At 43.3% G+C, this 26,416-nt stretch overlaps 11 protein-coding genes across 11 annotated transcripts; 7 read left to right on the top strand and 4 right to left on the bottom strand.

The window, feature by feature from the left end:
* Positions 1 to 179: 179 nt before the first annotated feature.
* On the top strand, positions 180 to 9,326 carry O0I10_004772 (uncharacterized protein; the record flags this gene model as incomplete). The annotated part of the gene is made up of 42 exons (XM_058484824.1): positions 180 to 266; positions 323 to 469; positions 549 to 608; positions 664 to 736; positions 792 to 891; positions 950 to 1,016; positions 1,072 to 1,111; positions 1,169 to 1,259; positions 1,318 to 1,681; positions 1,727 to 1,865; positions 1,917 to 2,158; positions 2,220 to 2,307; positions 2,365 to 2,901; positions 2,962 to 3,061; positions 3,125 to 3,286; positions 3,345 to 3,460; positions 3,516 to 3,632; positions 3,690 to 3,826; positions 3,880 to 4,092; positions 4,145 to 4,300; positions 4,360 to 4,464; positions 4,526 to 4,772; positions 4,827 to 4,940; positions 4,995 to 5,131; positions 5,183 to 5,896; positions 5,953 to 6,299; positions 6,375 to 6,618; positions 6,672 to 6,876; positions 6,930 to 7,037; positions 7,093 to 7,196; positions 7,250 to 7,345; positions 7,406 to 7,486; positions 7,542 to 7,884; positions 7,939 to 8,006; positions 8,056 to 8,116; positions 8,177 to 8,288; positions 8,347 to 8,553; positions 8,611 to 8,669; positions 8,737 to 8,826; positions 8,881 to 9,008; positions 9,062 to 9,151; positions 9,213 to 9,326. 42 exons carry the CDS (start codon positions 180 to 182, stop codon positions 9,324 to 9,326), a joined length of 6,810 nt encoding a protein of 2,269 aa, XP_058344323.1.
* A 252-nt stretch (positions 9,327 to 9,578) lies between these two features.
* O0I10_004771 (uncharacterized protein) lies at positions 9,579 to 11,444 on the top strand (the record flags this gene model as incomplete). The annotated part of the gene is made up of 5 exons (XM_058484823.1): positions 9,579 to 9,770; positions 9,836 to 9,964; positions 10,019 to 10,192; positions 10,251 to 11,278; positions 11,348 to 11,444. The coding sequence occupies 5 exons, from the start codon at positions 9,579 to 9,581 to the stop codon at positions 11,442 to 11,444; spliced, it is 1,620 nt and encodes a 539-aa protein (XP_058344322.1).
* A 151-nt stretch (positions 11,445 to 11,595) lies between these two features.
* On the top strand, positions 11,596 to 12,075 carry O0I10_004770 (uncharacterized protein; the record flags this gene model as incomplete). The annotated part of the gene is made up of 3 exons (XM_058484822.1): positions 11,596 to 11,676; positions 11,738 to 11,878; positions 11,938 to 12,075. The coding sequence occupies 3 exons, from the start codon at positions 11,596 to 11,598 to the stop codon at positions 12,073 to 12,075; spliced, it is 360 nt and encodes a 119-aa protein (XP_058344321.1).
* Positions 12,072 to 12,425, bottom strand: O0I10_004769 (uncharacterized protein; the record flags this gene model as incomplete). The annotated part of the gene is made up of 3 exons (XM_058484821.1): positions 12,072 to 12,172; positions 12,234 to 12,325; positions 12,379 to 12,425. The coding sequence occupies 3 exons, from the start codon at positions 12,423 to 12,425 to the stop codon at positions 12,072 to 12,074; spliced, it is 240 nt and encodes a 79-aa protein (XP_058344320.1).
* Positions 12,426 to 13,682: 1,257 nt separating this feature from the next.
* On the bottom strand, positions 13,683 to 15,092 carry O0I10_004768 (uncharacterized protein; the record flags this gene model as incomplete). Its single annotated transcript, XM_058484820.1, has 5 exons — positions 13,683 to 13,894; positions 13,959 to 14,057; positions 14,112 to 14,284; positions 14,347 to 14,861; positions 14,922 to 15,092. The coding sequence occupies 5 exons, from the start codon at positions 15,090 to 15,092 to the stop codon at positions 13,683 to 13,685; spliced, it is 1,170 nt and encodes a 389-aa protein (XP_058344319.1).
* A 628-nt stretch (positions 15,093 to 15,720) lies between these two features.
* Positions 15,721 to 17,235, top strand: O0I10_004767 (3-deoxy-7-phosphoheptulonate synthase; the record flags this gene model as incomplete). The annotated part of the gene is made up of 8 exons (XM_058484819.1): positions 15,721 to 15,952; positions 16,006 to 16,135; positions 16,194 to 16,245; positions 16,307 to 16,348; positions 16,412 to 16,448; positions 16,510 to 16,889; positions 16,945 to 17,020; positions 17,087 to 17,235. The coding sequence occupies 8 exons, from the start codon at positions 15,721 to 15,723 to the stop codon at positions 17,233 to 17,235; spliced, it is 1,098 nt and encodes a 365-aa protein (XP_058344318.1).
* A 178-nt stretch (positions 17,236 to 17,413) lies between these two features.
* Positions 17,414 to 18,552, top strand: O0I10_004766 (uncharacterized protein; the record flags this gene model as incomplete). Its single annotated transcript, XM_058484818.1, has 5 exons — positions 17,414 to 17,659; positions 17,721 to 17,806; positions 17,866 to 17,994; positions 18,061 to 18,339; positions 18,402 to 18,552. 5 exons carry the CDS (start codon positions 17,414 to 17,416, stop codon positions 18,550 to 18,552), a joined length of 891 nt encoding a protein of 296 aa, XP_058344317.1.
* Positions 18,553 to 18,600: 48 nt separating this feature from the next.
* O0I10_004765 (uncharacterized protein) lies at positions 18,601 to 20,814 on the bottom strand (the record flags this gene model as incomplete). Its single annotated transcript, XM_058484817.1, has 4 exons — positions 18,601 to 19,152; positions 19,214 to 20,547; positions 20,607 to 20,682; positions 20,752 to 20,814. 4 exons carry the CDS (start codon positions 20,812 to 20,814, stop codon positions 18,601 to 18,603), a joined length of 2,025 nt encoding a protein of 674 aa, XP_058344316.1.
* A 634-nt stretch (positions 20,815 to 21,448) lies between these two features.
* On the bottom strand, positions 21,449 to 22,579 carry O0I10_004764 (uncharacterized protein; the record flags this gene model as incomplete). The annotated part of the gene is made up of 1 exon (XM_058484816.1): positions 21,449 to 22,579. One exon carries the CDS (start codon positions 22,577 to 22,579, stop codon positions 21,449 to 21,451), a length of 1,131 nt encoding a protein of 376 aa, XP_058344315.1.
* A 778-nt stretch (positions 22,580 to 23,357) lies between these two features.
* On the top strand, positions 23,358 to 23,876 carry O0I10_004763 (uncharacterized protein; the record flags this gene model as incomplete). The annotated part of the gene is made up of 2 exons (XM_058484815.1): positions 23,358 to 23,720; positions 23,781 to 23,876. 2 exons carry the CDS (start codon positions 23,358 to 23,360, stop codon positions 23,874 to 23,876), a joined length of 459 nt encoding a protein of 152 aa, XP_058344314.1.
* Positions 23,877 to 24,165: 289 nt separating this feature from the next.
* O0I10_004762 (uncharacterized protein) lies at positions 24,166 to 26,291 on the top strand (the record flags this gene model as incomplete). The annotated part of the gene is made up of 6 exons (XM_058484814.1): positions 24,166 to 24,831; positions 24,890 to 25,228; positions 25,284 to 25,762; positions 25,816 to 26,003; positions 26,067 to 26,221; positions 26,277 to 26,291. 6 exons carry the CDS (start codon positions 24,166 to 24,168, stop codon positions 26,289 to 26,291), a joined length of 1,842 nt encoding a protein of 613 aa, XP_058344313.1.
* Between the last annotated feature and the right edge of the window lie 125 nt (positions 26,292 to 26,416).

Below are 26,416 nucleotides of genomic sequence, written 5' to 3'. Positions count from 1 at the left end.
GCTTGTATGAGGATTAATGGCTGTGTATGATATAAGCCAAGTTTGTGTACAAAGAGTCACTTGAGAACAATTGCAACGTCGGAAGCGAAGCATGCGTTATGCGTGCATCCATTTGTGGAGCTGAGCCGAAAAATAGCAGGAAGCTTCATCCTCGCCCTTTCTTTCCCAACAACCCGTCAATGTTCTTGGAGCAGATTTGCCCTGGACAAGTCAATCCAGAACCGCATGCGATTGATACTTTTATCTGGAATTCCATTCGTTACATTGTAAGGAAGCACAACTTCAACTCTACTCTATTGCTCATTGTGGATGGCCTCCAAAGGTATATGCTACCGGGTCCAAAGTTGTCGTTTATGCAGATCCAGCAAGACTCGTGCAAATCATCGCTCTGCCACTAGAAAATGAGACACCCCATGCAGACTCGCTTGAACCAGTAACAGCTGTATCAGGTTGCATGAATAGTGGTCGAGTAAGTAGGGCTTGGGGAAATACACGATACGCGCAACATGGCTCAAGGTGGTCTAATACGTGATGCTCTTGGTTGATAGCTTGCCGTTGCGCGTGACAACCGTGTTGGCATATTTGGATACAAGCAAATCAATGATGCTGTAAGTATAGGAATGGATGGCAACCCAAGGTGTGTATTATTCATGATACTCTTAGAAATGCTGCTGGGTGTTACATGCTACAATCGATGTTGGTGCACGCGTATCATGTTTGGATTGGAATACACAAGGTACTAAAAGCACGTCTCTTGTCATTTGATCTATGCTAATAATCATATGATATAGGCCATCTCTTGGTAGCTGGTCAAGAGCTCAGCATATGGCGACCTGCAGAGACAAATCAAGTCAACGATCCCTTGCAGTGGGAAAAGCTTTGGAGCACAAGGTTGGTTCTATTAAGGCGCTACAAGTCGTGCCTTGCTAACGTTTAATGTATGTATTAGACCTGCAGCGGACGTGATGATTGCAAAGTTCGAGCCGAGTACCAGCATGTTTGCCACAACTGGACGGGTATGCAAGCTGGTTAGCAGTTACCATGTTGTATCTGACGACAAATGCATTGTAGCTCGATCGGCTCGTTACGCTATGGTACATTGAAAACCCAGGTAAGCTATTCGATTTTACAACATACAGGCGAGATTGCATACTTACATCTATGAAAGATTCAAGCTGTCTCGAGTACCAGTTCATGTATTTACCACATCCACGGCACGTTACACACTTTGTATGGAGGAAGTTGCCAAGTAAACGAAGGTAATTAATGGTTATTGGGATTTTCGAGTGGTATGAAACAGCTGATAATGGCTTTTAGTGCGTTTGATTGTACATTGTTCACCATGGCACGTGATGGTATTGGGAGATTCTGGAGCCCTATTGATCCAAAGATAGATCGCACTTTACATTTATGCGCCGTTGTCGATCCAAATCAATCACTGGTTACTGCTGAATCGGACGAAGACAACATACCACACGTTGGCGATGATGATGATTTTTCACCCATTCATTATATCGGATGCGATGAGTTACAAAGTTCGCTATATACACAGCTGCAAGGCCATTGGAAACATGAACGTTTGCATCAGAGCTTGGAAAGGATGAAAGATCTCATTAAGGACACACCAGACCTATTATTTCGAATACAGCCTGATGGATCATTGACGTTTTGGGGAGTTCAGGTATGGTTTTTTCTTTGAACAGTGTTATTCAATGGTTTTCATAAGCATTTGAATAGTGTACCGCGCCGCATTCCTCGTGTCTTCGTTGTTCTCAGAGTTGCTCAAACGGTTGAAGCATCCGACATACCCTATTTTATGAATGCTGTCAAAGTGTTGCATGATTTTGCTCATATCCAATCAACATGTAAGTGATAGATAGGATGTCCATTGGAATCGTAGACTCATTGTCATTTAGCCAACATCAAACCGGCAGAGCTTTCCCTCATAGGGAGGAATCAGAATGGACAGCTGCGGTGCTATGGCCTGAACTTGGTTGATTTCCTTGACACGACCTGCTTCTCGCCGCGTCTTTATCCGAAATATTCATGGCTGGGACATCAGCATTGTATCCGTGAGATGACACAGGGACCGAATAATCGCCTTTGCACTGTTGGGGCTGATGGTCGGATCAACATTTGGAAATATGGCTTACGGCAGGTAGGGAACAAGTACGCTCTTTTGCTGGAGGGTATATATACTTATTTATCGGTATACATAGACGCGAGGAAAATCAACCACTGAACTACACTTAGAGAACACCACTGAGTTTTCTTATGCATCAGCACTCACGACGCTGCTAGACCAAGGTAAGTTAAATTTTCTATGACGCAGATGATAACGGTCGTTGATTAATAAACTCATAGATAGATACCTTGCAATATATGATGGGACCCAGCTAGCTATCTACGAATGCCAAAAGTCGTCATCAACAATCAACATGGTGCATAGCTGCGATTTCAAAGGCATCAACACAACGTTATCCAAGATCTTTGTCACACGCATGCAGCTTCAAGAAGATCAGACAACATCATTATTGGTCGGCGTATCCGAGGAGGACAAGCTTATTGTTACTTGGGAGATTTTATATACCAACGATGACGATGGAACCATCCAAGACGTCGTATTTTGTGGTGAAGAATCCATGCAATGGGAGAGCACACCGAGCAATATTGCGTCCATACCCTTGAGCTCTTGCAACACAACATCAACGCTACTTGATCGGCTTGAGTCATCCGAAGAAGACAACGTGGCTATGACAGTGGCGATTGGATCAAATGTATTATGCTATCAGCCTTTTTGCGCAGCAGATCAACGCGTGCAATGGAAGTTATTGTATCAGCTGCAAACGGACTCTAAAAGGGTGGACATCGTTCGACGTGTGGCAAACATGATGGGATTAGGTAAGTATGTGGGATGCACAAACATGAAAGCGGCAATGGTAACGATGCTCTTTTTGGTAGTGTCATCCACTGAGCAGGACCAGCCATATCAAAGGCTCTCTATATGGTCTGATATCCGAAGCAATGTGGCACCAGCTTTGCGAGCAGAGATTGTTTTTGAGTAAGTACTTGCTTGGCTTTGGAAATTAAATCATGTTGACAGCTGACTTGTTCTTGTATATAGAGAACCGATCACGGCTATAGCTTGGAATGTTTCTTCTGATGGGCAATTCATCCTAGCAGTGGCGTCAAAGAAAAAAGTTTCCATTTATGGAGAGAAACGAGCGGATGAAATCAACAATAGCCTTGATCAATGGATATGCTACGCCGATTTTACTCTCGACATGTAAGTTTAAGCACGCATATACATAGTATGGCTTGTGGATTGACAACTGAAAATGTAGCCCAGAGGATATTGTTGACTTGGCATGGATTGATTGTGGGGCACTAGTCGTTGCTGCCGGAAACCAAATACGATGCTATCTCAAATGGCTGACAGCTGATGATCATATACAGCAAGGTAATGTCCTTTGTCAAGTGATGAGAATGGTATCTTATAGTGATCCTTTAAATAGGTCAACCATTCGATCCTCAGCTTGAGCCGATGAGCAATATCTATGACGAGTCTTATGAGCTGAACGGGCCGCTACCCTTTTACCATCCGAATCATTTGATACACTATTTGATGTGGGGTAAGTAGCTCTCATTGTTTGTTCTCAAGGGGGGAATTGCTAAGGGATAGTACATAGGAAAAATGAAGTTGGTGAATTTGGTGGTGTCAACTTTATACCGCTCCTTGAAAAACACAATGGATGAAGGCGTTGCTGTACTTGATCATGTACCGGCTGTGAATATTTCCACGATCTTGAAGTTGCAGAATGATTCGGTAATTTTGATATGCAATGAAAAGTGGCAATGGACTTACTCATCAAATGATAGGGAAAGCATGGGTCCTCTGGTCAACCTTATAGTGCGCTTTTCGACGAAGCTGACATGAGCAGCTTGGATATCAACGACGAGCAAGATGGATCTAGGCCGCTTACAAGGTCTGAAACGGAGGAATTGATTCAGCTGGTCAAACACCGTAAGCTTCCAGCCCTTTCTGAAAGCGAGAGAGTGCATCTTGTGGCGATGATTGACACTTTTGGAGAGGTAAAGTTTGGTCAAGATGTTGAAGGCATGATTTCTCATATGATTATCAAAGATATCGTCATTGGGAGAATCGTTGGATGAAAATGGAGCTCGATTCACCGCTCTTTTGGAGAACTTTTATCATCTGAACAAGGTTGTACCTGAAGAAGAGAAGGCACCAGGGCTTGACTCGCGAGATATGGTCTGGGCGCTTCATAGTCAATCTCAGGCATGTTGTGTATTCGTGCAGCGTGTGCTTCTAGTGGCTAATGATCATTCTCATTTTAGGATCTCTTGCTAGAAAGATGCACTCGACTTTGTGGTGGCAAACTCTTATGGCAGGATGCTCGTGCTCTTGGTATCTTTTTATGGCTACAAAAGTCTGAAGTTGTGGTAAATATTATAGCGATTTCATCAGGGACAAGGAGATGTATGATACTAAAACCTAGCGTAGACTGAGCAAATGACCATGATTGCAAGGAATACATATCTCTCCAAAGATATCAAGGATCCCGTGGATTGTACATTGTTTTACCTGGCATTGCGTAAAAAGACCTTATTGCAGACACTTTGGCGTACAGCCTATCACCACAATGAGCATAATATCATGGTCAAGTTCCTTGCAAACGACTTTTCAGAACCACGGTGGCAGAAGGCAGCGGCAAAGAATGCGTTTGTTCTACTAGGAAAACAGCGCTTTGGTAATGCACATGCGTATGGCTTGGTGAATTGTAGCTAACTTTATTATATTACAGAATATGCAGCTGCTTTTTTCCTTCTCGCAGACAAGCTAAAGGACGCTGTGGGTGTGATTTTGAAAAATTTGAAGGACTACCACCTGGCGATTGCTATATGTCGAGTGTATGATGGTAAGTCTTATTTAGGATTGTGTTTTCATCACCAAGTAACACGACGCTCTTTAGGCGACAACAGCCCTCTTCTTCGTGATATTTTGGTTAGCCATGTGTTGCCGCTCGCTATTGAAACAAACGATAGATGGCTAGTCAGCATCGTTTATACGCTACTGGATGAAAAGAGAGAGGCTCTTAGGGCTATGGTGGTAAGTTTGACCATATCAATACTCTCCTATGCCTGACATCATCCATTATAGGTACCTTTATCACGATTTATCGACTCGGCTGAAAACATCACGGTGGACATCAGCGATTCGGCAGCAACAGTGAATGACCCCAACCTTTTCATTCTATATCAGCACCTCAAGAAAGAGATTCGAATGCAAAATCGACGTGATTTGGAAATACCGCTCATGCTTGAATACCTGTTCTCGCTCAATGTCAGTCGTGCGTATGATCGTCTTGGATGCCCTATGTTGGCTCTTTACATCCTTACAAGATATGCCAAAAGGAAACCCGCTGAACCTATCGAGAATGGAGATATCAAACCAAATGGATCGTCTACAGCAGATTTATTCGAGGAGAATGGCTCTTCACCACAACCACCATCACAATCTTCCAACAAAGCAGCTGATCTCTTCTCCGACAACGATGATGTTTCTCGATCCACCAGTAACAGAGCAGTTGATCTTTTTGCTGATGAACCTACCGTATCCAAGGCAACCGATATCTTCGCCGATGAGCCTACCGTATCCAAGGCAGCCGACCTTTTCGCTGACGATGACAATGACTGGCTAAGCAGCAACAACAATGAAGACATTTTCGCCAATGAGCCATCTACATCAACGCCGCATGATTTGTTTGAAAATGAGCACATATCGGATAGCGAATCAGCTACAGGAGATGACACAATGGAGCAATATGACGGGCTTTCGAGATACAAAGCAATGTTGGTTGTGCGGATGCTTCAGGTACATCCTCTTTATTCCTATTTTAGGGGGGCATATGATACTAAATCCCTTTATAGACCATATTACATATAGCTGCAGCAGCTCACAGCAATCCATCGGCATCATCAGCTATCAACGATACCAATTATGACCAAGCTTTTTGTCAAATGGAGCATGATATGTCAGCATTAGCGGATTCTGTGCAGATACCAACGTCCACTTTTACACGTTTGTTTTTGGAAAAGTGTGTGGAAGTCGATGCCTTTGCTCTTTGTCTTCGATGGATTGAAAACAAAAAGGACGACGAATCAACAGCGCACTTCATGATGGCGTTCAGAACCGGGTGTCTTCAAGTATTCAAGATTGCACTTCATCAACAGGACTTTCAATATGGCAGCTTAGCATTCATTGAGCGATGGACCGAGTACGTAGAACAACTATGCTAGAGCTTGGTGATGGTTGTATAGGTCGTACGAGTACTGACGAGGATGCTATGTAGGAATATGATCACGTCATTTTCAGCATGGAGCAAACTTCAACAGCCAGGGAATGGAACATTTTCACAGACCCAAGAAATGGCGCTCAATGCCTATATCATGCTGCTATTAACGACACTCAAGCAAAGGAATTACGAGAAATGCTGGTGTTTGCTTTTCAATCTGCGTGATTTCCTGGAATCATTATCACATGAAGAAACGATCAAAAAGAGTTTTGAGAAGGCATTGAATGGAGAAGTAAAAATGGTAAGTGTTTGTGTCTTGGGTCATTGTTCCTTTTGCTGAATTGCGTCTTGTAGCCTGAAATGGATATCGATGATTTCGAGACTTTCTCCGAAGATTCATTGTTTGGTTACAACATGGACGAGGAAATGTACAGGCCGCTGCATGATTACCGTGACAAGTCTCCTGGTGCCGTTTTACTTGAAACAGCCTCACTCAATTACATCCTGATGGTGTTGGAAAGCCATATGCGAAGCGTTGATAAGCCTGATGGAGCGAATGGTAAGCTTTTTTTATGCAACGTGGTATGGTGGAAATTAATTCAAAGGGGGTAGGAAACTTGATCCCGTACATATGGATGAATATACTTGATCCCATTGCCTATCGTACTCACGTGCTTAGGATGGATGCGGAGCAAAAACTCGACAACATCATGACAAGAAGTAAGTATGAGCTTTGGGTCCTTACTTGCAAGCTAACTAATTGACATTCTACTAGGTAATGCTCTACGACAACTCAAAACGCTGCGTCAAAAGAAGTATTGGCATTGCCTTAAGTCATTGAAAAACCCCGAACAGCTCTTGCCATTTATCAATTTTGCCGTAAGTATACCATATTCAGGATTAACCTCAATGATGCTAATGTTTCCTTCTAGTTGCCACACATCAACATCTTCCAAGATGACGCCGAAAGGCTCCCTCAGACCATATATAGCACTCCTACAACCGTTCATGCATTTAGTATCAGCAATGTAAGTAATTTTGGACATAGCGGTGATGAGTAAAAGATGTGCTAACATGATCAATTTTAGGTATGTCCTGACACGGTTGCAGTTTGCTTGAAATCAGAGATACACGAAATTGACCTTGCGTGTGCTCGAAGTTATGATCATGTAAGTTGTTACCCCCCATCACGTCAAACGTACCTGAACTAAAAGTTATGGATAGCATATGGCGCGTTCTACCTCAATGTCATCAGCTTTGGGTCAATATCATCCTGAGAGTTATCCCGACACAGAAGAAGAATTGGAAGATTTTGCCTCATCTGATACGGAGACGGATGCATCTGGGACCAAGCACACGAAACACAGCATAAAGCATCATCATCATCATCATCCTCACCACCATCATCCTCACCATCTTCACGGGACTGTGCATGGCAAAACACCTACAGGCAGCGTCGCGGCATCACCTGCAAGTGGTCGTCACCTCATTGATGAGCATAGTAAAGGATCACAGAATTTGAGTATTGATAATCTCCAAGAGTCTCTCAAGCGATCACTCGGAATAAGTAAGTGGGTCATCGAGGAAGTTGTTAGTAGATGGCTAACTTTTGGCTTTTTAGATCAAGCTGGGTCTGAAGCTTCGCACTCTCCTGCAGCGGCAAGTTCTATTGGATCAATGGCAGACATGGTAAAGCGCACATTTATTACGATTGGTATGTTGCTAATGCTTCTATTAGGTCACATTGAAGCGCCATGTATCGGCTACATGTGCTGAAGCCCATCCCTATTTCCCATTTTGTAAGTATGCTAGTATGCAGTAATAGCGGCAGCTGTGATGGGGCTAACGAGTTGTGGTAGACATCACTGGATATGAAGCGAGCGGCACCAATGATCCAAGTGTAGTATTATGGCAATATGGCCAGGAGCAAGAGATAGCAAGATATTATGGGTCGCATGGAAAAGTTACCAGGTTTGTGATCAATGCGATGGGCGCTTGTATGATTCTTGTGATTGACAAAAGGTATCAGGGCGCATTTTGATCTTTATGGTCAACGTTTTGGTGCTGGAGATACCACTGGATCACTGCTATTGTGGCGCTTTGATTCGCATGCACAGAGTAATCGACCTTACTATACCATCAATTCATGCCACTCGAAGGCAACTCGTGATTTTACGTTCCTTGATTCGAGCAGCCTTATTGCCACAGCAGGTACCTCATTGACCATGGGACGTCGGTAAGTATAGAAGAAAGGTTCCTTTGGGGGATTACTTTGCTAAGAAAAAAATTGTAGTCGTGATCATGTTTGTTTGTGGGACACATTGTTGCCTCCTAGCAAGGCGATGATTTGCTGTAAGTATTGTTGTGGTATTGCCCATGTCCATGAATCTCTCTCTTTGACTTACAAGGATGATGATAGCACTTTCTGCCCATGACAGCGGGGCTTACGCAATTTCATATGATCCGGAAAAGCAGCTTTTGTTTACAGGTGGCAAACGGGGTGAAATAGGTATATACCGGATGAAATGCTAAGAGGCAAGAAGAAATGTTAACACTATCACAGTGGTTTCGGATGTCAGGCAACGCGCTGTTATGCAAACATTTACTGCACACAATTCTCGGATCCGGTCTATTGCTTTTGACAAGGTCAGCCAATGTCTGGTGACAGGTTCAGTGGATGGTGATTTGAAGGTAAAGCACTTTTTGCTTTTGCTTTATAACTTTTGCTCATTATTGAACATTAGATTTGGGATGCCAACACGTACAAGCAACTTCATTCTTGTGATATTCAGCCTCGCAATAGATTCCTTGGACCAAGCTTTAACCGATTTCCGGTAAATAATGATACACCAAATCATGACCCTGTTAGCTAACTCTACGAGTGTTTTTCAACAGCTAAAGGCGTATGGCGTGACTCAAATCGAGATCCAAGACAAGACTATTTATGCTTCTGGTCCAGGTGGGCTAGTAAGATGGAACGCAAATACTAAGACTAGTATAGAAACTTGAGGGTGATGGAGATGACGTTGTTGAAACATGGACGGTTTACAAATAAATGACCTCTACATAGCAATACTACATCCACAAAAATGTAATGAGAACAAGGTTGGCTCTTGAGTAGAATGAATGGTTGACATCTGAGGCGGGTGTTCTTATCCACATTCCATTCAACACAGTCCCCGTTGGGTTGCGAATGGTCTGCTTTGAAAATCTATCTATGTGTTGCAGATTTTGATTTCTCTTCTTTTCTATCATTGCATAATGCGTTATCCTTTTCTATTTGCAGTTGCCGCAGCATATGCACAAGCGGCCACTTTCAAGGTGGTTGCTCCCGGTGCCAAAAATTCAGTTCAAGTAGTCATTGATGGTGCACGTACAAATCTTCATGCCAATGATACCGATGTGCCTTATTTCGTAGGCGATGCATCATGCGATGCACCATGCAGCTACAAGGTGTGACAAAGTATCATACGATGGTCTTGTTTCGTGTGTATACTAATATGAAATGGACGAGATAGTATGCTGTGGATGGTGTGGAGGAAGATTTCCATAGGAAGCTCGAAGGCGCAACCACAAGAAACGATGTCTATTCACGCCCTGTGACCTACGCAGATTTACCTGATTTACCCCACCCGATCAAGAAAGACGTAAGGACCACGATACAATTCATGATGAAAAAAGCCAACACAGCATTCTCATAGCCCCAATGGACACGAGGTGGGCCCAAGGGTGATATTTGGGATGACCATTATATCCCCAGCATCTTCATCACTGGCAACCCAGGACAAATGCAGGACTTGGTCAAGAATGTAGTGGACGAAAAATTTGATGTCAAGTTTACCATTATTGGCCCAGATGATGTTCATTCTTTTACGGTAAGGTGTATCAATGGCAAATTCGGAGATCTATTTACTCATTGTATTGTGCATAAAGCATTGTAACTTTGGATTGCATGGTGCGGGCAAAAGCAAGAACAATGCCAAGCAGAGTTGGGAATGGTCACTTCCTGAGGGACAATACCTTGACAACCGTAACTGGTTTAAGATCAGACATATGGAAGAAGACCCTACACAGATGCGAGAGAAGCTCTATGCTGATGTGCTCGATGCTATGGGTGCTCATGGTAACCGAGCCAATATGGTCCGACTCTTCATCAATGGTCAAGGATTTGGCACATTCAACATGCTCGATGACGTGATCGAATATAGCTATATACGTGCTGTATTCTATAATGGCAAACCACCAAAAGAAATGGGACCTCTTTATGATGGTATGACAGGTGCTGATTTCCGTTATACATCCGACTCAGAGCACTATGAGGCGTGGGCACCCAACGATGATAGTCCTGAGGATGAAATGGCTTTGCAGGATCTTGCCAGAGCATTTAGCAAGATTGATATGGACGATGATCGCCAATTACAGCACTTTGAAAATACCACCTTCAACGTGGATCAATTTTTACGCTTTATGGTGGTTGAATATCTTGCCGCTGATTGGGATGGATATTGGATGGAGCAAACAAATGATGGAGCCTATCAAGATCCAGCTGAGAATGGTCGATGGTATTATCTTGGACAAGATTATGATGCAACTTTTGGTGTCAATCTCGTTGAACCAGAAGGCCGTGAATTTGTCAATGTCTCATACAAGGAATTCCCTGAGAGGTATCCAGATGCAGTGATGATCAATCGTTTACTCGAAAACAAAAGCATCAGAAAGCGATTTGAAACGTATCTCAAAGACACCGTCCGCATTCTTTTCAACGACCAAGTCCTTGGTAACCGTGTGCTCGCTTACCGTGAATACATTGAACCCGATTTAAAATGGGATCGCAGTATTCGACAACAATCACCAGGTATCAACTTTGGATGGACATTTGAACAAACCAAAGAAAACTTGTACAAAAAAGTGAAATCACCCAATGATAATGGAGGTGGAGCCGATTGGGGTTTATTGGAATGGTAAGTGCCTGTATTCTATAAATGCGGAGGTGGTGGTGGCTCTAACAACAGTATTTGTTTTTACTATAGGATCAGTGCCAGGTCAAAGGCAGTGGCTAATGAATTCAATCTCAAGATCATGAGTCAAGAAGAAGCTATGGCCAATGATGCTCTCCAAAAGCAGTAGACAATCCATTTCAAATATACGCTTTATTGTTGTTGTCGTCTAGTAGAATTCCATGTTCCAAAATGTTGTCATGGGCGGTGATGGGAGGGGACCAAAATAGGCGCTGTGTGCTGCAACCAGTCTAATCATTTTGCTTTCCCTTGATATTAAGATGGGTCTCTTTTCTTGGCTGTTTCCTACTGCTGCTCCAGATCTCGATGAAATCCCTACCAAAACCGCATGCTATCACATTGTAAGGGCAACACCAACAAGGATTAGTGAATGGGAACACTCAATGGCAGTGGACACTATAGGAAGGCTTCTTGACCTGTCATTACTTTCACCTTGCAACCGAAGTTGCCGATCGATTGACGAGTAAACAGCCCCATGTCAAGACCGATGTCAGTGGATATATCAAAGAACAGTGGTATGGAAGGTTAAAGGAACTACAAGATGTATGTATCTTATTGGGAGGATAGGTGCGTATATGTCAAGTACTGAGACTCTGCTATAGGAATTTGATACCAGACACAGGACCTCGCCTTTTATTTACGAAGGATGCGATCCAAGTCAACAAAAGCTCGTAGGCGGTTACAGTGAATTCGCAAAGAGGATCAAGGAAACGTACAAGATGAATCTGCCCTTGGATTAGAGCTCATAGCCGACCAATACATAGGAAGCCGTGTGGTTGTAGATACGGGGATCAATCAATTGAAATCCAAAATAAAGCAAGGTACGAAGCACAGTGTCTAGCGAGTGAATTGCTGAGCATAAGATGATTACGCTTGATGAAGGGAAGAGGGATCTTACCCATGTTTTTTGTGCATTTCTCCAGGATGATGATGAGTGAATCACACTTGTCGGCATACGTTTCTTCAGCAAATTCGATCAAGTCAATGATACTATCTTACACAGTTATTATTCGAAATCCTTTGATGATAAAGAGAATGCTTACCATGAATGAAATGCTTGCTGTTGATATCCACCGGGGAATAGGGGCATTGTGATAAATAGGGTCCTTTGAATGAAAAACGCATGACAACTTGATGATCTTGAGGTGGATACCAGGGACATGATGTCTTGTGTTTCTGAATGTGCATTGCCAAATAAACGTGTGATAATGTTATCTTGATTAGCTACTGAGAGAGATGTGAGAAATGGATGGGGTACGTAAGAATAATGGTACGACAATGTTGGGAAGCATGTAACATGATAAGCTGACAATGACAATGACAATGAAAGAAGCTCAACGTACTCCGTTTTGATACACTTTGTATCCGAAAGCTTGGATGGCTCTTTATGCCCTTTGAAGGCACTGTTGATGTAGGGAATGTTTGCATAGTCTCAAATGGAATGCCATGTTCACAATTGGTAACCATCATGAGGTATAGACACGTCGTTTTCTTTATGGGTAATAAGACCAGGAGGAAGAGCTACGAATACTGAAGCGATTCTTTTTCTTTGTTGGCTTTAGTGGGGTGGGGAATGCTGCTCGTTGCGTAAATAACAGGTGGTGTCGTTCTAGTCAGTTCCGGTGATACTGTCGCCAAGGTGTCTCTATGGATTGCAGTTGCATGGATACGTATCAGCTAGGCACATATAATACTAGGTAGCGTATATAGGATAGGGTGTATAATAAAGGTACCTCTTGAACACCTAAAAATGATTACAATGAAAAGAAAGACAAAGAAAGGTAGTTGATGACTTGGAAAGGAGAAGGAGATAGAGAGGGTTATACAAATAAGGGGGTTCGGGAATCGCGGGAAGGGTGATATAGAACACGTTCTGCTTCACCAATCGGTTAAGCCCTGCTATAAATAAGAATGGTGTTTGGATATGAACATTTCATGTGCCATTTATCAACCATAAAGCCCTTACAGCATGTATGCTAGCTACTCCTTGGTTTCGGCATTCACTCCCGATATAATTCATGCATACATATCCCTCCTTCACACACGATTGACATCTGCTGCATTCAGCTACCTTTGTAAATGGTGTATTTAATAGACTCTTTTCGAGATATGACCTCAGCATGCAAATGTAGTACCATTATCTTGTTGCACGAGTATGAAGTGAGCGGCATAACAATCGCAACAATGGTGTGACCTAACAACATACTCAGCCAACACACCCATTACCAAAATCCATCATTAACCATGACAATGATTCATTAACAAAGTGAATGGATGAATATATTGTACATATTGTGACATGAATTGAAGGTCCACTACATTTGCGATAATCTCGATAGACGCATTCTTATTCCCAATCACTATCATCGCTAGAGTCCTCTTTCTGATCCGCTGGTTTATCCTCTCGCTTATCGACATCATTGTCTTTTCCTGCTGATTTTGGATCATTGTTGTTGGCGCTCTTTGGTTGCTTGTTCGCATTGTCACTGGTATCTTTGGGAGTTTGTTCCTCATCTTCATCCTCTGAATCCCACTTGAAATCATCCTCTTCTTGTGCGGCTATTTCAAACAGCATTCTCGTGTCAAAGATAGCCAATTGACTATAATCCGTTGTTATACATACCTTTGGTGATGAGTTGCCTCTTTTTGTCATCTTCCTCAATCTTCCATGCGTGGTAGAAATAGCGTTTCCAGAAGAGCACATAGCTTACTTTGACCGGTACTACAATCCTAATGGTAAGTCTGATGATAAACTTTGGGGTGTCTAAATACTAACCAAGCTCATCCATCATTTGCCGCAGTTCAGGGTATTCTTCAAGCAACTTTGCGATCTCTTCGGTTCGTTCCTCAGCATCAAATCGCTCCATATCCTTCGCATCTTTGACATCTTTCAAGAAAGTATCCTCATTCGATCGCATCTCGGCCAAGAGTTGATCTTTACGGCTTGCACTAGAGGCGGTATCATCATATACGATAAGTCGTTGGTATCCTTTTATAATCCAGACACTTACAAAACACGGGCAGATGATGCTGGTTGATTAGTTGAATCATGTTGCTCGGCTGGTTGTTTTCCTTTGGTGGTTGTCGATTGATCGTCCTCTGGATCCAGCACAGTGATGGTTTTGTTGAGGGTTTGCATGACTTCAGTTCCAAACTTTTGCATGTATTGTTCAGCAAAACGGGTACCCTGATCCATTTCTTCACGCAGCCGTCCAAGATCGATGTTGCCAGGCAAATGGATTGCTGAAGGTAGTTGAGATGAAATCTGGTTGATATAGTTCCATACACCGGATGTTGTGTTGTTGGCTTCACTTTTCTCCTTCTCCTCCTCCTCATGTTGTGATACAGCCGTTGCTTTGCCTTTGCCTTTGATATCCTTCGTATTCGTGGTGCTGGTTGGAGAGGTAGGTGGTGTTGCTGCTGCCACGGTCTTGGATAGCTTCTCAACCGTTTGTGTCGTATCCTCACGCAGCACTTGTGCAAACTCTTGAAGGTCGTTTCGCGTAACGTTTATCACTTGTTCGCTCTATAATACACAACAACCTTTTAGAAGGAATGCTATTAGAAGGTCTATGAACGCATGTACCTGCTTTTTCACTGAATCAACAAGGTTGCTCCATCGGCGACCAAAGCCGAAATTGTTGAAGGCATTCACAAGTGGATCCTCTTCCTCTTCTTGCTCTGTTTGAACATTGTGTGTGTTGCTGTTCTTATTCGCTTTAACTGCCTCTGCTGTATATTGATAAACGTCGTCCATGGCTGAACAAAGGAAAGAAGTAAAGCAGGATTAAACGATATGCACGCGCCATGTTTTGGTACTCAGCATCGACCCACTGTATCGTAGTAACACATGCTCTCTACATCTCCCGGATTAGCAATAAGAGAATATCGATCCAACATAGTTAGATGCTTATAAACGTGCACTTTCATCGACATTTTATACATCCATCTACTCTTGTGGGGTGAGGGGTAGCACATTTATTTTAGTAAAAGAATGGATTTGTTGTATTCTTATATCCTCGTTTGTGTGAGCTACTACTAATAAAGTGCCTGGATCCAAGAAAAAAGTGATTACTACAGTATAGAAATACTGGGCTGGTAATTCTCGGAATGAGACTAGTGTCATGTCGTACTTTGTGACCTTCCATAATAGGATTGTTATATCATCATTGAAATACTGGGAACGATTGGGGGAAAACAGGGTCCTTAAAAACACTGTTGTGTGTGTGTGAGTCATGTTGCACGGAATGAGTCAAGATTCTGCTTTATCTGTCAGTGGATAAATAACACCGACACGTCAATCAAATCTATCTTTCTTTCCTTTCTCAACTTTTTCTCTCTTTACTCTTTCTCCCAACTCTCACTTGACAAAGCATAACTCCACAATGGGCTCCATTACTGCATTGAATGAACTCGACGACAAGCGTATCAAGATTATCAAGCCTTTGATCCCTCCCCAGATCCTCATGGAGGACATTCCGCTGACTCTTAAAGCAGCTCAAACCATTGTTGAAGGCCGACAAGCTGCTGAAAACGTTATCAAGGGTCAGGATGATCGCTTGCTTGTGGTTGTGGGTCCTTGCTCTATCCATGATGTCAAAGCCGCCAAGGAATACGGTATGTCTCTCTCTCTCTTTGATGGGTGATTCTCTTCTAACGTGGATGATTAGCTTCGCGATTGATCGAATACGCCAAGGGTGCCAAAGACGAATTGCTCATCATCATGCGCGTCTACTTTGAGAAACCACGTACAACCGTTGGTTGGAAGGGCTTGATCAATGATCCTCAATTGAATAACAGGTAAGCAAAATGCAGCCGTAGCCAGTCGTATGAGATCTTAATGATATGTAAAAAATAGCTATGAGATCAACAAGGGTCTTCGTATTGCTCGCCAATTGTTGTTGGATTTGGTAAGGATGGGCAAATCAAGTACCCGGAATACGTTTTGACCAATGTCCATGTATTTTACAGAATGAAGCTGGCATTCCTACCGGTTGTGAATTCTTGGATACTGTAAGTCTTTCGAGCTATATACACCATGATACATGATAATAACGAGAGTTTGCTTTATTATAGATCTCTCCTCAATACACTGGTGATCTTGTTTCTTGGGGTAAGGAAGCATTGGATGTGAAGAGGTAGGAGTATTTGATGGTTAATATCGTTCATTGCAGGTGCTATTGGTGCTCGTACAACTGAATCCCAGGTGCATCGTGAACTTGCTTCTGGTCTTTCATGCCCTGTTGGTTTCAAGAATGGTACCGATGGTGGTGTAACTGTGGCTATGGATGCCATCAAGGCCGCCAGCAATGGTCATCATTTCCTTTCTGTGACCAAGCAAGGCTTGTCCGCCATTGTTCAAACCGGTGGTAACGATGCATGTCACGTCATCTTGCGTGGTGGCAAGGGTGGTCCCAACTATGATGCTGCCTCTGTTCAAAAGTGCGCTGAAGCCCTTTCCAATGCCAAGCTTTCTCCCGTTGTCATGGTGGATTGTAGCCATGGCAACAGCAGCAAGGATCACAATCGTCAGCCTTTGGTTGCCGAGGATATTGTACGTTGATCGGATCTTTCAATGTGAATCATCATCCTAATTTTCTTTTGTATAGGCACGTCAACTTGCTGAACCCAAGGTGACCGGTGACAACATCATTGGTGTGATGATTGAATCTCATTTGGTTGAAGGCAAGTAGTGTGCAGGCGACTTTATTTATGACAATGGATTAATGGATGGGTATATATATATTATAGGTCGTCAAGATATTCCAAGTGAAGGAGCTCATCGTTTGACTTATGGTCAGAGTATCACAGATGCATGCATAAACTGGGAGACGACCGTAAAAACCCTTGATACCCTTAGAGAAGGTGTTCGTGCTAGACGTGCTGCCCGACGTGCCTAAGGGTTTTGGTGTTGCTTTTATAATTGTACAGTCGACCAAAAAAGTAGCTTATAGATAATCAAAAAAGTGATAAATGTGATTTTCCCAATGTTTGCACCTGAGAAGAAGAGTGATATAATGGGTTTTTGAATGGGCTGAGATACAATCATGTGTGCATGCTTTTCTTGAACTTGCCAACATGACATCCCCTCCAGCTTACACATTTTTGGAGCTATCACCACCCACGACACCCAATGCTTTACCAAAAGAACAACTCAACAAGAGGATCAAAGCCGATCACGAGCAGAATGTAAAGCAGCTGAAGCGATCCACCAAAGAAATGAAGAAGCAGCAATTCTGGGTCGAGGTTGCTGTCATCGATCGCACTTTTTACAAGCTCTCCAATTCCCAAAGACTCTTCCCTCGCTTCCGAATCATAGCTCAAGTATGAAAAGGTGTATAACGGTGGAATAGCAGCATCAGTTATTTATTGTATCTCGTTATAGGTGCGACAACTATGCAAACGGTTGAAAGGACTCGCGATAGATCAAGTCGTTGCTAGGTTTCTTCATGTGTTTTGGAACGTCGCCTCGTATGTATCACATGTGGATGTCTTCCAATCTCGTATCAATCTCTCACCATTGTGCATAGAATTGATAACTGCAAAGGACCCTGGAACTTTATACCAACCAAAGAGCTAGCAGAATACACCATGCATCGCATCATCGCCGCTGCATTATTACTAGACAGATTACAAGGATTACTGATGAAAGCATACGTGTAAGTGGCACTCAACGTTTGGGTATCTTAAGGAGGGATCAACTTATCTATGTATGATGCGTATAGTGAACAAACCAAGACATTACGATTAAGGCACTTTACGTCTCTCATGTTCGTGTATATGGGCGCGTGTAGTCGACTCTATTGCATGGCCCATAGATGGTCTATCGAGTTGCAGCAGTGCTATAAGTTGATCCAAGGATGGTATGCAGCTTTCCCATCAGGAATCAAGCCAAAGGATAAGGCAAAGGAAACAACAATCAAGGCTATTGATTACTCTTGTCTCCCTGATACATGTGCCCAAGCAAGACGTGATGCAATCCAGGAATGGAGTGGACATTCAGAGTAAGGAGAAGAAAGGGGATTGCAATATGACAAATGATATTCATGTAATACATGCTTGATAGGATACCTGGGATATTAACCTCAACCTCCAAACCCGTGAAGAAATTGAAAAACAAGAATCCTGTACCTACAACAACAACTGAATCAACAAAGGATACAACCCCTTTAATGGAGGGTGATGATTTGGGAGAAGTAATCGAGCGTCCAATATGAAATTGAAAGGGTGGTTTATATGTACAATAAAGGAACAAGATACACAAATCATGCAATACTGATGCTGTTGCGTTGTTGTGGTTGCTGTGGTTGCTGGTACATGGGATCTTGGTCAAGGGGGTGATGCGGGAGTTGAGAATCATCCATTCGTGGAGCACTACGCCAAAATGTAAAATCCTTACGGAACAAGGACAAGCCTTGTTGTTGCTGTTGTTGCTTATTACGATGACCATCCAAATCTTCAAATGAAAAATGACGTGATAATCGAAATTGTTGTCGTTTCTTGATATGATTCCCATTGTTGTTGCTGTTGTTATCCACGCTTTTGCGACCGAGCATCCATGCATGTCGTTTATATGACTCGTGATCACAACATGCCATGTCATCATCATCATCCTCATCATCCAAACTCACAGGTCGGCTATACACGCTGCTATTGGTGCTGTTGGCAACAAATGAAAGCAAGCTGCCTGTGCTGCTCCAAACACTTGAAGGGGATGATTCATCCACAGCCGAGTTGCTTCGTATGACTTTGGCAGGTGGTTCTCGAAGTTGACTTAATTCATCCACCACTTTTTCACTCACCCATGATCTGGTCAACTATAATGTGTGTGAGAGATTCTTCCTATATCCTACTATGTATATCCTTATGTCAGCTTACCAGATATTGGGTTACCAGGCATTGTTGCATTTCGACGCTGCTTGTGCGATACTTCTTGCTGAGATCTTTGCTATACGCCGAAGGGAGTGCCGAGGTATAAGGTGGATGACTTTGCAGCGTGGCGAATTGGGTAAGCACATGGTCAGCCTTACGCCCACATGCATGGAGATAAGTAAGATCATGCATAAAGAGACCAAGAAAAGGAACAACGGGATCATTGGATGATTGCTGTAATAAACGTTCTCGATATTGCTCATAGTTGGCTTTTTCAGATAAGATGTCGGATAGCAACTCAAGACGAGCCATCGCTTTCTTGGGTACAAAAGCCCATGAACGCTTCAAGCGTTGAATGGGTGGTGTACCTAATGCTGATACAATGGCTTTGGTCGTTTGAAAATTGCGAAGATCATGACACTTCCATGCAATCTTGACCCAGTAGTTGATTTGCTGTGCACGTCCAGAGGCTTCTTGCTGCAACAGAATAGCATGTTCAATTAAACGTGTGAGGTAATTGAAGAAATCGGTTGATGCAACAATAGCTGGATGTGGTGCCTTTGGGGGTTGATGCTTAAGTAAAGCGGATGGCTGTATATGTCGAAAGATGGCTGAATCAATCAGCGTGAGTTGATAGGCTACAATGATGGGGGCGAATTGAAGGATAGTGGGTACGGTGGTGGCTGACATATGTATATGACGCACACGATTCAAAGACTGCTTTACATCGGCAATCGGCAACTTGTGGCGTTCGTAGTAATCAAGTTTTTGTTGTAAAGAGTGATAAATGATCATCAATGGTGCTTGTGGGATCGACGGTATGGGTTCGGCTGTCGTACAAGTGCCGATCATTGTTGTTGGTGGCAGGGTGCTGATACCGTTGCTCCCGACGGCAACAAGGTCATCTGATTGGGCTTCAACAACACATGATGGATCTATAGCACCACTTGCCATTTGTACAAGCTCATCGTGTTGGGGGGAATGATGATGCATGTCCGCTTTTTTGTATGTTGAGCTAGTTGTATTTGTAGAAATGAGGTTCTTTACAGCGTGGATTGGAGCGGATAAGAGAAGAGGAGATGCTGGTGGGCTGCTGTTGTTGTTTGTATTGTATATTCGTGCTCGAGGCTTAAGTTCGTCCTGCGTTGTTTTCACTGTTGTCGTACATCGCTGCATGATGGATGGAGGTTTAGGTGGTAGTGGTGGAGGAGGGGGAGGAGGTTGTTGCTGTTGTTGCTGTGTTGGTCGTCGACCTTGTGATTCTGTCAAGATGGTTTGTGTGTGATCCAAACACGTTTTCGCAAGTGCGAATAAGCCATCAGTACTATCACATATTGCATCTACTCATATTACAACAAGTGTAAGTAGACGATGATGCTAATGAGTCTCAATCATTTACATTGATCAATGAATTTAATTTGTCGAAGCTCTATGATAGCGGCATCCAGCGCCCTGAGATACAAGTCATAGGAACTCTACAACATGCATTGATTTTAGTGATCTCTCTTGTTGTCGAAAGGTGTCAACTTTTTAATCATTCTCACCTTTAGATTTCCACTGCCGAAACAATCAGATGCATTGCATACCAGAGCCTGAATATGATCCATACTCGATGGCTTAGGGCATGTCCAAAAGGAAAGGGAAAGGAATAAAAAAAGTGAAAAGAAAGGCAAGGAAAAGAGATGAGGAAGCTGGGTGGTTGAAAATGGAATTCATCCCAACCCCCTTTGGGCGAAACAACAAAGCATGCGGTGCGACAAAAACATATTGTCAACAGTAAGGAGCAGCCATCATCGCATAAGAAAATACGCAAGCTGCTCATTATGTGTCCACTAGCATCCCTGGATGCGTGTCAACCATTTTGGGTTACGATCTTCCCAATAGTCGATCATACATGGCTCACCTATCACATCACTTTTACCACTACTTTCAATATCTTGTCATCTGCAAGCATATACATGTTATGCATGTGGATTGAAAAAACAAATTGGCTCGTTTGGCATCCAAGTTACGGATGATTGTTTCCGTTACTAACGTCACTTTGCGATCAAAGAAGGGTGAAAGGGGGTTGCAGAGGACATATTGATGTTGGTGTGCCTTCCCCCTTTTTCTTGTCCGCATATGGCAAGGCCCATCCCACTTGATCACTAAATAAAGGGGATCCATTCATATAATGAACCGGTGTCTTTGTCTCATAGCACTACCTTTTTGTAACCAAGAAACTCGAGATCAATGGACTTTTTATTTTATGGGTGCCTTAACATTGAGTTTTCTTCCGTGTCTCTTGGCCCATTCAGCACACGCCCGATTTTGTTGTTGGCAAAGGGTGAGTAAAACTTGACGCTCAACAAGTTTTGCTACGGCTTCCCAATCATCCATGCTATGACATTCCTTCATTTCAAATACTGTGAGCTTGTTACAGTAATACATGAATGCTCGTAAGGTGCGATTGGTGAGACGAGGACAATGATTGATTGATACGCGTTCGATATCGTGGCAACGTAGACGTGCAAGTAATAGCATGCAATCATCTGTGATAGCACAACCTGCAAATCCAACAACGCTCACACGAGTGAGCCTCGCAATTAAGCTGATGGAGCGGCTGGTGATCAAATCATGGTCTCGCACACGACCCACATTGAGATGACGCAAGTTGGGGCACGCATACGCAATAGCACTGATGGATACATCTGATACGCTACTGCAAGCGCGTACGTCGAGATGCTGCAAATTTGGACACGTGGCAGCCACCTGCAGCAAAAGGTTATCGTCGACCCTTGCACAACCAGCCAAAGTCAATTCGACTAATGAGGGTCGTACAAATGGTTCAATGGTTGCATTGCTCACTGGATCACAAATGTATACTTCTAATTTCTCCAAATGGACCATGTATGCGCCCATTTTTTCCAATGTTGATACATGGCCTTTATCCTTAAGTCGACGTACTGCTAATGTGCGTAGGCTACGTCGATACACGTTACGTCGTTGATCACTGAGCAAACGTTGTACTGGGTGCTGTAATGCAAGTGGTCGTGGGTGATCTGCATTAGCATTGGTACCGCAAACGGCTGCAAAGCTTGCAAAATCAGCAAGCGTCCCATCTTCAAAGATGGCCATCTGATACATAATGCGTGCGGCACAATCATGCCATAATCGGTTCACAAAAAGACATGGGTATATCCATTGCAATCGTTGCTTGTTGTTGGGTAGACATTTTCGGCGTGATGTTTGGTGGTTTGGAAGAAATTGCATAATCAGGCTAACGATTTCAGGAAGCTGGAACACCAAATGACATTCAATCATATCCTTCTCGGCTGGTAATGATTGTCGCCCCCGATAGCAATTGAGTGATTGATAAAGTTCATCCATCATTTTTGGGGTAATAGTACGTATATGACTGGAGGAGAAAAGAAAAGGGAAAAGGGTGACGAATATCAGTTCACGGAAGTTTTTCTTGCTGCTGCTGCTGCTGCTGCTGATTACAACTTTTATCAAAACATCATGAGGGGGGGGGGTCAACTATTATTTATTCCGAGCCTTGACGACTATCATCATCATCATCATCATCCACAGCTGACTCGGCAGTGGTCAATGTGCGTGCCTGTATACAGCAAGACAACACTTGCATCAATTACAGGATCCTGATCATGATGTAATTAATACATGGGGTATTTCCCAGCTCTGGTCTTGTGATGAGCGATATTCAATACTCAAATGGCCGCTTGACTTGTATAGGTTGGTGATGCAGTAGCTGTATTACTCATAGAGATGAAAAAACTAACGCGTAGAATGAATTTCCACTTCGCCTCGTGAAGTGATGATCTACACTTGGCAAGCACAAAGAAATGACATGGGGGCTTGAAGTCACGTGCCGAATAGGCGATGTTTTAAAAGTCTTCGTCTTTATTCATGTTTGTGGGTTGATAGAGGAGATCTAAGGAAAACATGATCATATGGCCTTTATCAGCTATTCAATGGATCTTCGGACATTCTTCAGAGTGCGTCCACGTATCATGTTAATGCATTGGTGTGTCTGTGTTAGCTTGCAGCAGAGTCTAAACGACGGTAGTCACGGAAGCAAATTTTAAGCAAAGCAAAAGGACGAGGGTTGTCTTTCCTTCTACATACAAACCAAAAACACACACACACCATGGTCAAACTCGAGGAAGTCTCTGCTGAGCAATTTGAAGAACAGGTGTTGAGCGATGACGGTGATGACAACTACTCTGACTTTTCGGACGACGACTTTGACGATGACGACGATGAATCACTCTTGGATCGCCTTGCCGCTCTCAAAGAGATCATTCCCTTGAAGCACCGTAACAGAATCGCCGCCAGCGCGTCCACTCTTACCTCTTGGGGTAAAACGGGTGCTACTTTTGTTGGAAAGAGCGCATGGGTTGTCACTACATCGATGCTTTTGTTGGTGTTGCCTTTGGCACTTGAGATTGAAAAGGAGCAAGCATTGCTCGCTTATGAAAAGGAAGCCATGCAACAACAGGGTGCTCAACAGGTAAACTAAAAAGAGCAACATAGGATGGGGTATAGGATACTAATGAGTGTCGATACTTAGATGTTGACATCGGGGGGCCCTATTGCCGGTCAACCTCAACAGCCTGGTCAACCCCAGCAGCAACAACAAGGTGTCGCTCCTCCTGGCTTCCAGTAAAAAATACACTGTTTTAGAATCCTGCTACCTTTTGATCCATCACTTTCGGTTCTCGCCATTGTACATTTCTTGATTTTCTCGATAAAAAACCTCCCTGTTGATCGTATCGTTACTATGTACACACCCAACTAGGATTTTTATGCGTGATTAGAAGGGGGATTGGGCGTGGGATAGCTGCTGCATGCATCTATTTCAGGAAATGTGTTAGATTTGAATGCAAGCCAGAACAAATCCATTCCATCTTTTTCCTTCGCGTTCTTCTCATTTACTTTTACTCACGCACTCATCCATGTTCTACTCAAGAAAGGCATTGCCATCATTACTACTAGCATCACGCAACCTATCCATCCCACATCCTACATGCACTATTCGACCCATATCACTATCACGTCGCATGATATCGAGCTCTTATCCACGACCCATATGGATCCCCAATCGCGACTCTCTATCGGAAGATGATCCACGACGTGCAGAGGTATTTGAGGATGACACAGATGTTGTTATTGTGGGTGCTGGACCAGCAGGTCTTGCAGCTGCTATACGTCTCAAGCAGTTAGCCCAAGATGAACTACGTGTCATGGTTGTTGAAAAAGCGGGTGAATTGGGCGCCCATACTTTGAGTGGTGCTGTATTAGAGCCACGTGCATTGAATGAATTGATTCCAGATTGGCAAGAGCGTGGAGCTCCTCTCCATACACCCGTAACAAGCGACAGCATGCAATTCTTGACGCGTTCTATGTCATTACCTTTGCCGTTGCCACCCACCATGGATAACCATGGCAACTATGTTATATCACTCAGCAACTTTGTGAAATGGTTGGGAGAACAAGCAGAGGAATTGGGAGTGGAAATCTATCCTGGGTTTGGCGGAAGCGAGTTACGATATCATCCTGATGGCAGCGTTGCAGGTGTGCAGCTAAATGATCTTGGTCTTGACAAAAACTTTAAGCCCAAGGTATACATACTAGCAACATACCATGTGCTTGGTTCGTGGTCGTTAATGATGTCATTAGGATAATTACGAGCGTGGTATGGCAATCAATGCCAAGGTGACTTTACTTGCTGAAGGTTGCCATGGATCGCTTACCAAGACTTTGATCAACAAATTCAACTTGAGAAAGGATCGACAACCACAAAAATATGGCATTGGATTGAAAGAAGTATGGGAGATTGATCCTGCAAAGCATGATCCCGGCAAAGTGGTACACACGATTGGTTGGCCCCTAAGCTTTCAGACCTATGGAGGAGGTTTTCTTTACCATTTTGAAGCTGAGAGACATTTGGTGTCTATTGGTTACGTCGTCGGCCTTGATTACAACAATCCATTCATGAACCCATACAAGGAGTTCCAAGTAAGATATAGATGTATGCCATGCACATCCAATTACTCATTGATTACACCGATAGCAATTCAAGCTGCATCCTTCTATCAAACCTATCCTCGAAGGTGGACAATGCATTTCTTATGGAGCAAGAGCTCTTAATGAAGGAGGATACCAATCAATCCCTAAGCTTACATTTCCGGGAGGCGCACTAATTGGTTGTACAGCTGGCTTTTTGAACGTGCCAAAGATCAAAGGCACCCACACAGCAATGAAAACAGGCATGATGGCAGCTGAAGCGACGTATGAAAGACTACTTGGATCAACCAAGGAGCAGCAGCAGCAAGGACCCATTCTATTAGATAATTATGAGACGGCCTTTAACAAATCATGGGTGCATGACGAGTTGTATGCTGTACGCAACTGCAAGCCATCCTTCCATACAGCATTAGGAATCTATGGGGGCCTCCTGTATTCAGGTATCTCGACAATGATTACAAAGGGTCGTGAACCATGGACGTTCAAGCATGGCAAACCTGATTGGGCGGAATTGGATCCTGCAGCGTAAGTTTTGGCATGACAACAATGAGCTATCATTATTTACTTTATCACATCAGGATTTGCAAACCAATCCCATATCCCAGGCCTGATGGGAAGATAACGTTTGATTTGTTGACTAATGTTTCACGCACCGGTACGAACCATGCTGAAGATCAACCTTCTCACTTACGACTGCGCGATAAGGATGTGCCTGTGGAACGAAATCTCGCTGTTTACGATGGCCCTGAAAGCCGTTTTTGTCCTGGTATGTTGTGTTACAAGATTTTACATTGATGAACGACACCCTAATTTGCTCGATGATCGAAAGCGGGTGTCTATGAATTTGTAGATGATGAAGCACGCCCTGGTCAGAAAAGATTGCAAATCAATTCCCAAAACTGCATACACTGCAAGACATGCGATATCAAGGATCCCTCTCAAAACATTGATTGGACCGTCCCTGAAGGTGGTGATGGACCCAAGGTAAGATTGAACAGCATTAGAGATCATCATCATGCTAACATTTTTCAACTTTTAGTATGTGTGGACATAATGTAGAGTTGTTGAAGCTTTGTTTACTCTCGTTTTTGGAATATACAATGGGCAAGAGATACATGGTTGTTACATTTGTGTTTTACAATGGATGATTAAGTTGTATTAAAAGTGTCACAGGGGTTT

The sequence above is a fragment of the Lichtheimia ornata genome (genome assembly GCF_029851405.1).
Source record: "Lichtheimia ornata isolate CBS 291.66 chromosome Unknown scaffold00018, whole genome shotgun sequence".
NCBI classification, from domain to species: domain Eukaryota; kingdom Fungi; phylum Mucoromycota; class Mucoromycetes; order Mucorales; family Lichtheimiaceae; genus Lichtheimia; species Lichtheimia ornata.
The sequence above is the reverse complement of the archived record's forward strand: the minus strand, read 5'-3'. Positions and strand labels throughout refer to the sequence as shown.